Genomic DNA, 9076 nt, shown 5'->3' on the forward strand with positions numbered 1-9076 from the left:
ACATACATTCATAACGTGTGCAGTTCATGTTTACGGTACATTCTTATCTTTCTCACACAGCAGCAACACTTGGCCTAACAGGAGACACCAGCAGCCTTGTGTCTGCTCATGTCTATGATGTTCTGGTCAGTGCCTGCCCGTCTCATGTACAGTGTGAAAGGTGAGCAGATGTTAAGGAGACACTCCAACATGTGTAACACTCAAGTGTAAAACCACATAAACAATGTGAACATAGAGCTAAATGCAAACTGAGGATAATGGAACAGCTCCAGCTATACTATATAACATGTCTGCACTCTCTGTCCTTTTGCACTGGCTGCATGTTCGACTTCACTTCCCGTCATCCAAATACTACAATAACTGTTTAGCATTTTGTTGTTTGCACAGTAACTCCAGGAGGAAATGTGTGACAATTATACTACTGAGTGTACAATTTATTCTTCTACTTCAAACAAGAAAGGGTGTTGGGTTTTTAATTATGTGCAAATAGCTCTTGTCCTATTAAGTAGCTAAATATTATTTCCTCTCGATGCCAACAGGAGAGAAAATAATATTCAGTCAATTTCCCTTTCCTCGCTTACTTGGCTCACCTTTTACTGGAAGACAAACAATTCAATCCTCTGACTAATTGTACAAGCTTATTTTCAGACTTTGTGCACCAGTAATCAGCCACAACTATGCAGCACTTCAATATGGTGATGGTTTTTTTACATAGCTGTGTGTAATTCCCAGCTATTTTAGGGCTTATATTGGTTTTCAACAGCTGATAATTGTTAAAAATGATTTCACAGCTGAATACAAATCATAGGGCTGGGCGATTTTGCTTAAAAAAAAAAATCTCAGATTATTTTAAAGAAAAATTTGATTTTAGATTTTTTTTTTTAATGCACTTAAAAATGACTGCAGACATCAGATATATTGTCAAAAATGAAACTTTATTGCTGTGATTGTACCCAAGAGTTAAAATGCATAAAACAATCCCAAAATAAATAAAAAGTAAATGAGGTTCTGTCATTCAACAATTTCAAGCTTTAACCCAGGTTTAAGCAAAAGAGCAACAGCAACTACACAGTAGCTTAAATTTTATGATTAAGAAATCAGATAACTAAATATTACAATTGTACAATGTAATTTTATTTTATTATTTTTTAAACTCGAATTTGCAAAATAAAAGTCATTTTTAACTACAAATTCGATTAATTGATTAAATTGATTGTTTTGCCCAGCCCTACAAATCAGTCTCTTTTTTGCTTATTATTGTCATTGTCAGTTATCTTGCTAGTAAATCTGGAGGCAAGTAAAAAGAGATCACAGTGTACCATATATGGAGATCCAGAAAATATCTATAATCTAAATCTACTATATTTATTCAATTGTAAAATTTAAGATAGTATTTTATTTTTATTTTTTTTACTATCAGTGCAATTCATTATTATTCATTTTTTCAGAACACATATTAAATCAGGGTTTTTCAAGCTTGGGGTTGGGACCCCATGTGGGGTCACCTGGAGTTTAGATGGGGTCCCCTGAAATGTCTAGTGATTGAAAAAAAAAAAAAAGTTTTTATTTTAACACAATCTTCAACAAATGTATTCTATACTTGTACTTTGCCAAACATAAATCTAGTTCAAATAAAATGTAGTAAAAGAAAATAAATATTTGAGAGCTGGCACATCTTGTCATTAATCGTAGCTACTTTGTATTTGTAACACAGTATAACTAACAGGATCAAAAACTAATTCTAGAGAAAAAAAAAAAAATTCTTTGGGGTCGCCAGAAATTATTAATATCATAATGGGGTCGCGAGCCAAAAAAAAAAAAGAAGTTGGAAACCACTGTATTAAATATTTCTTACTTTGTAAAAAATAAATAAATGAAAAAAAAGTAATAAAGCACCTATAAAACAAGGCCTATAGTGATTATTTAATTTTCTCTTTAGCAGTGATTATTTGCAAAGTTTTTGCAAAGCCACAAAAGGAATTTAAATATGAATATTTGTAATAAAACAGTGAATAAAACAACTGTTTCAGCTGTTGCCAATAGTAATAAATCAAATATTAGTCAAAGCTCACAAGGAGTCATATGGTCTTTTAGGAAAAGTGGAAAAATCTTGCTAAAGTGAACATGAATAACCAGATTGATGTTAGTGACATATTGGTTATACCAAGTTTTGTGTTAATGTCTTCATTTTTAAACCTTTTTCCTCTTTCCATTGCTCTGTATGTGTTTTATTTATGCTATTAATGAGACTTTGGCCTGAGTGTCGTCTCTTAATGTCTGTTTATTGAGCAAACTAAACACCATCCTGTTTCCCCTCATGCTTTCCCTCCCTCTTGTTGACCATCAGCCCTTAGGCCTCACCCTCAGACGGTCAGCCCACGGTTACATTGGTTCAGTGGTGGAGCCGCTGATGAAGTTTGCAAGTCAGTTTTCCTGCCTGTCACTGGAACTGTGGAATTTCTCCCCTCCATGTCATCTCCACCAGGGCTAGTTGCCAGCCCTGGTCATCCTGCAGTCCCTGCTGACTATAGCACGTCAGCCTGCCCTGTACAAACAGGAGCTGGAGAGTCAGAGGAGGCTCCGTGCTGCGCTCACATCAATGGGTCAACTCTGGGTTTGCAGGGCCAAAGATGGTAAGGGTTCTGCAGCGAGGCCATGTTTGGAGGAATGAGATGAGTTCAAACCCTGTGTGACGGGCAGGAAGTGATGCATGCACAGGGATTTAATAGTTTAAAAGTCTCTAATGCACGTGTGTCAAACTCAAGGCCAAATGAATCCAGCCCTTTAGAGATCATCCAAGTTGGCCCACAGGAAAAAGTCAAAATGACTTAAATCATTGAATAAATTGCCAAATATTTAAGTCGTAGCTATCTTTGTCCCTCCAAATACACACATCTAATAAAAAGACACATTGTTTGCAGGGGCTGTTGTGCCTATATCACGTCTACAGTCTTACTTTATTGCAAAAACTCCCAATTTTTCTGAATTTCAGCATTTTTCCACAAAACGCTTCTAAATTTACGAAAGAAAATGGTCACAAAATCAAGGATTTTTGAAGTGTTGATCTTACAGGGACTGATATCCGTCACTTATTGCTTGGATATTGTCGCCACCTTTCAAACTGTATTCAGTTATACGTGGGAATGAAAACTTGGGCACATTAGTGTAAAACCTGCACTTTATTTCTATCTAATCTGCAGCCCACTTGAGCTCAAACTGTTCTGTCTCTGACTCCTATAATTTCAATGACTGTTAAAAATGTATTTTATAAAACCAAAGACTATTACACTTACAATATTATAATTATTTTGTATCATAAGTGTCAAAATATAAAACAGTGAATAATAGCACTTTAACATGAATATGTATTTTTAGATTTCAACCCTTGCTGAAGAACTGGTGGGCATCATATAATAATATGAGGTAATGCATTAGTCCTGTAACAGTGAAGGCCTTCATTTAGAGGCCGTCATTAGTTTTAATGAGTCTGAATGATTATTTACACGTGCAAGTATTCGTGCTGACACCATCTCCACTAAATCAATGGACAAAGTTAAATACAGAAGGCATTTGTGTGTCCAGGGAAGTACATTCCCAGACACCGTAGATCCAAATGCCAGCTAAGTAAATGTTTTCACAATCACTCACCATGCTGTAACACAACAAACACATAAACACAGACTTATTATTAGATGCTATATTTCATTCATTGACATTTCCAGCAGTCAAATAGGAATGGTGCCTCATGGCCTTTCCCTGAGCAGTGTTATGCCAAAAGTATTTAAGACATGTGACGCTCCTCCACACCCACATGGTGCTCAGCTGGTGTTAGCTACTGAAAGGACACTGGGGTGATTTCATCCTCCCAAATATTTGATCCAATTACCTCATTAATAGCAATTGTGTAGATTTGTTTTTACAGGTTGTCCATCACTGTACTTGTGTATTTTATTTTTATTTTTTGCAGTTATTTTTTATATTTGTTTATTTATATACCAATAATTTCATAATCTAATGCAATTATTCCTAAAGATGTTAAAATGAAAATGTGATCATTTAATAATCAACACCTTTTTACACTAAATTAAACGAAGACTAAATGTAAATGAAGGTAACTTTACTAAAACTACGACACGATTGATTGATGTTTTCATCATAAACTAAAAAGTTCACCAAAAATTGTAAAAATAAATTATTAATAATAATAATAATAATAATCATACATTTAAGGGCAAAATCTAGAAGGACAAATCATTGTCTAATAATTTGCTATTTTTTGAATGGGGAAGTTAACATCAATAGGTGGGACATGATATTTAATGAGCCACTAATAAATATCTATTTTTAAAGTTACACGTGGGGTTCTGTGACAGGAGGATAATACAGCTAATAAATGCATATCAATATAAGATTTGACAACTTCATATTTTACAGAATTCAATGACTCTCTATAACTATATCCCTCTCTAAAAATTTAATCTGTTTGAGTGTCTAAAAATACACCTCATCATCAAATCCTACAAAACACATTTATTAAGACTTAATTTTCCCACAAGGTAAAAGCCAATTATTTGTTTATTTGCATCTTTGGTTTAACATTTTGACTTGTTATTGACTCATGTTTTTTTTTTTTTTTTTAAACATAAAATTTAAATAGAATAATCAATAGCAATTATGCAAAAGGTAACTGTATTTTCAAAATAAGCACCAGTTTAGTCACCTCGCACGACAAGTCTCCGTGACCAAGGTACTTTTTGTTAGAGAAAAGAAAACATTTTGTGCAGAGAGATAATATAGTCTGTATTACAGTGATATTCAACCAAACAGGTTGTATTAATGTGGTTTTACTTTGAAAAGCACTGGCCAAACATGAACCAATCACAATCAAAGGGGCACTGAAGCACCGCCCATAAATGACAGCAGGTCATTTCCATTTTTCATTTTGTGTACAAAAAACTAGAAAAATGAGTTGAATTTTTGTTTTTCATTTTGTGTTCGAAAAACAAAAAAAATGAAAAAAAACGACCGTTTTTTTGTTTCTGATTGTGTAGATTTTGCCGACAAGTCAAACTAATAAAAAGTACCTTGGTCGTGAATCATTACGACACTTTTTCCTCAGTTTCACTGAACACACACTCTTTGCCGTACAGTGTTGCATTGGTTTGACAATTCAATAACATTAATATTTGTATAAATAAGACAAACTAACATTTGGCATTTTAAAATACCGTAAACTAAAATGATACGGCATAAATAAAATACTAAATCTTACAAACAACAAAGTAGCAGCTGTACATTTGGAGCAACTAAAAGGTAATAGGGTAATACATGTTAAAGAATTCCTGCGTCGATGACTGTTTCTTCAGTCCGGTGAGCTCCTGTTAAAAGATAAAAAAAATAAAGAATATCATACACCGAGCTTTTTGACGAAGAAATAAGACATTTATTGTCCAACTTACGTAACGATGTTGCAGTTTCTTGCCTGGACATGACTCCCTGTATACATGATGTCACACCTGACCTCATTGTTGGAGAAATCTGACTCCTGAACCAGCTGAGAGGGGTTCACTGTCACCTGAAAAACATACATATAATATAATGATCTATGAAGCACATTTTGTATTTCTAATATTTCTAATAGAATCTTTATTCTCACCTTGAGAATGTAGTTTCCAGGTGGAACATCAGTGATGTCGATCCACTGGCAGTCGATGTTGGCGTGATACGTATCATAGCAACCAGGACTGAGCCCCTAAGAAAAGTTTGTACTTTTATGAAATATGTCATAACATAATGTCATCTGCATTTGACGTGAAATTCAAGAACAAAACAAGAAACTAAAAGCATACGATTGCAGACTGACTTGTGTGTGGGCGGTGCATGCAAAGCGCCGTCGCACGCCTGGGTCACATGACGTGTCTTCCAGACAGAAACTGGCTTTGTGTCCCTCAGCAACCTTCTGTCCAGTGGAGACATCCAGCAGGTCATAGTTACTGAAGGCCTCCATGCTGTGGTAATGTCTGCAGAAACACAAAAATGACAAAACAACGTGTGTGACACCAAAGCTGTCATCGATTGTTGGGAAGAATTCAGTTGATTAAGAAAACGTCAATGACGTGGTATAGACTAATGCATTTTAGGCCTTTCACACTGTTGATATAGCTGCATTGTATATGTACAGTATGCATTGATAGAGAACCCACTGGTGACAGCTGTGCCATTCCCACTCATGTCTGGGTTTCATTGGCAGGAAATCTGCTGTTCCCTGGTTCTTCACCCGCTGAGGAAACCGCAGAAGCACTCGGTAGTTGAGGTCACTCACACTCGGATGATACGCAGACCTGTAGAAGAAGGACCAGGAAAGTTACGTCACGTTATTTTCATTGTCACTCTATCTCGTAGTTTCAGCTCACTGACCAGCAGGCATACAGTATGACTATAGGCTCACTGATGAGGTGGCTTCTGCTCATTCCTTATTTGTCTTTTAAATTCCTATCGGAGATCATAATTATGTTTTACTTGGCAAAGTGGAAGGTCAGATCAGAGGCGAGGATCTTGCATGGCTGCCAGGTTTATGCCCTGCTGCTCAGCTTCAGCATACAATTGGGATAATGGCCAAGACACATCCTGATGTGGACATGTCAAAGGAGCCCCTAAGGACAGACCCTTTTTGTATATAGTTGTTTTCATGCATTAAAACAAAGGTGGCAAACGCATTTTAGTTCAGGGGCCAAATACGGACCAGTTTGAGCTTTAGTGGGCCAGATTTTAGAAGGGAAAATTTAAAAGCACGTTTACGCTTCCACATATAAATGATGTATAAATGTGAGTATATCAGGTTCTTCAATTCAATTTCCCCAATTTGGGGAATTTGGGGAAATTTCAAGGAATAATTAGAGGAAAATTTGTCAGATTTTGGAAAAATTGAGAGTTCTTTCAACAATTTCAGATTTTAAATGACTGCAGTCATGCGATATAAGAACTGAAAAACAGAGCTCTGCAAATATTGTGGGCTTTATTTGAATTTTTGTATTTGGAGGGGCTGAGATATCTACGACTGAATTAGTTGGTGATTTACAGTTTTTTTCTATCATTTTTATACTTTCTCGAGCGGGCCAAATTTGAGGCTCTATTGGGCCGGATTTGGCCCCTCTGTTTTCTTATGCAGAATATAACATATAATAAACATTATGATAACTGCTTCCCTAATGCTTTCACCAGAAAACTAATGTGACCTCAGTTTCATCTTCTAATCTAATTTGATGTATTGGTTTCATTATTTGTTTCTGACCCGACTGGCAGAACAATACAGTGTAGTGTTCATTAAAGTACCGTGATAAGCAGTTTTCTTCAGCAGCACAGCGAAGTGCATACATCTGCACTCTTTGAATGTAAGAGGCTGCCTGGATGTAGTAAGGGTCAGGAACCAAGTCTGGAAGACCTGTGGGAATACAAATGTTTGATCAGCTTGAATTTTACACGATGGACGTCTGGGGGGAAAAATGACTCACAATACAATACATTCCTTGGTGAAAAATAAATGTGTTGCGTGTACTAAATTTTAGCACACTCTTGTGTACTTGAAGCCACACTAATCACCAATATACTTCAACTGTGTCTATGCTTCTTAACTTAAAGACTGCTATTTTGGAACAACTACTTTGGTACTAAATATATTTCTATTAATTAAATTGTAAAAAAAGAAGAAAAAAAAGTTCAACTGGAAGTGAATTTAGTGTATTTTTTACTACCTAAAATGGAACAAAAACTGAACAGAATCTGTCATAGATGTTAGATTGTGTTCAGTTTTCCCAATCTATTAAGAAGGTGGTTGTGATGGTGCATTATAGTTCAAATATAGTGACGACTTATCCCATATTTTGATTCAACTTCATCCTCTGCATCTCTTACCATTGTGGAAGAAGCTGGTACCGTACCCGGTCCCCGGTGGGCGCGCGCTGATGCTGTTTGTGCGGTCTGCAGAGTAGATATTGTAGAGAACAGAGTTCCTGTGATGAATGCTGTGTGGATCTCTTGGATGATTCGTGTCCACGTTGTGCGTATTTCGAGGGAAATGTATTTCTACTGCGTTACTGGACAGAGCTGTAGGAGAGAGGCTTGAACCCGCTGTGGGTCTGGTTAATGACACACTTTGTGAGCTCCTTGTATCCCCTAAACTGCTTTGTTGAGACACAGGACGTGACACTCCATCTCCCCAAGTCCCTCTGACCCCAGGTGGAGATGACTCAACTGTTGGATTCAGCCTCTCAGGCCAGATCCTGCTGGTCCGGTTGTGCGTAAAACGCGGAGATGTTGGTGCCGCGTTGGTTGGTTGTGAACTGGCGTCATCTCCAGGTGTGCTACGGCCTCCTCTAGGGACTCCGCTGCCGGAGAACTCCTGGATGACGCTGCCGTTTGATGGTGCCTGGTGTGGTCTGTGGCCTTCAGCCCCACTGGTGGACTCCCTGGTCGGTTGGGAAAGACGTCCCGGTGAAAGATAATACTGATCTGTTTCTGCACCAAGAACCGAGGAGGTACTGCCCACTAGACTGCGCTCATTTTGTTGAGGGGAAACTCCGGGTGCGTCCTGGAGCTGTCCGTGTCTAACCCTGGTGGGTCTACTGCGCGCAACAGGTGGAATGATTCGGTTGAACAGTGACCTGTTGGTCAGTAGGAGCTGGGTTCGTCTCCTGGTTTGTGGTAAACGGTACTGAGTCCCGGTGCTCAGTAAGCTGTACACCTGTCCGTTATTCTCCCACTGAATCCGGTGTTTCCACGGCTCATCTCGTGTGCGTAAATGGTGCTGACCACTACTAAAATGCACCAGAGAATCAAGAAGGCAAATGAGAAGTAATACAAGCATATCCATGGCTCGGTGTGAGGGTGTGTGTGTGTGAAGAGCAGAAAAATGAGACATAAGGGACTAGATGGTGGGTGGTGAGGTGGCGCTTTGCATGACCGCTTCTCCGTCATTACGCACCGTCAGAGGAAAGGATTTGGTTTGACGCATCCATCGATGGTGCCCCAACCAGCAGCCTTCACAGGGCAGTGTTATATGGCTTTACTATTTGCTCTA

At 37.8% G+C, this 9076-nt stretch overlaps 1 protein-coding gene across 1 annotated transcript; it reads right to left on the reverse strand.

Moving 5' to 3' along the window:
- Window positions 1-4989: 4989 nt before the first annotated feature.
- loxl5a (lysyl oxidase-like 5a) lies at window positions 4990-8872 on the reverse strand. Its single transcript, XM_028444588.1, has 7 exons — window positions 7912-8872; window positions 7333-7441; window positions 6204-6341; window positions 5864-6020; window positions 5657-5752; window positions 5460-5575; window positions 4990-5378 (listed from the first exon to the last, which is right to left on the reverse strand). The coding sequence occupies exons 1-7, from the start codon at window positions 8867-8869 to the stop codon at window positions 5363-5365; spliced, it is 1590 nt and encodes a 529-aa protein (XP_028300389.1). The 5' UTR covers window positions 8870-8872; the 3' UTR covers window positions 4990-5362.
- Between the last annotated feature and the right edge of the window lie 204 nt (window positions 8873-9076).

Source organism: Gouania willdenowi, chromosome 4 (genome assembly GCF_900634775.1).
Source record: "Gouania willdenowi chromosome 4, fGouWil2.1, whole genome shotgun sequence".
Taxonomy (NCBI): domain Eukaryota; kingdom Metazoa; phylum Chordata; class Actinopteri; order Blenniiformes; family Gobiesocidae; genus Gouania; species Gouania willdenowi.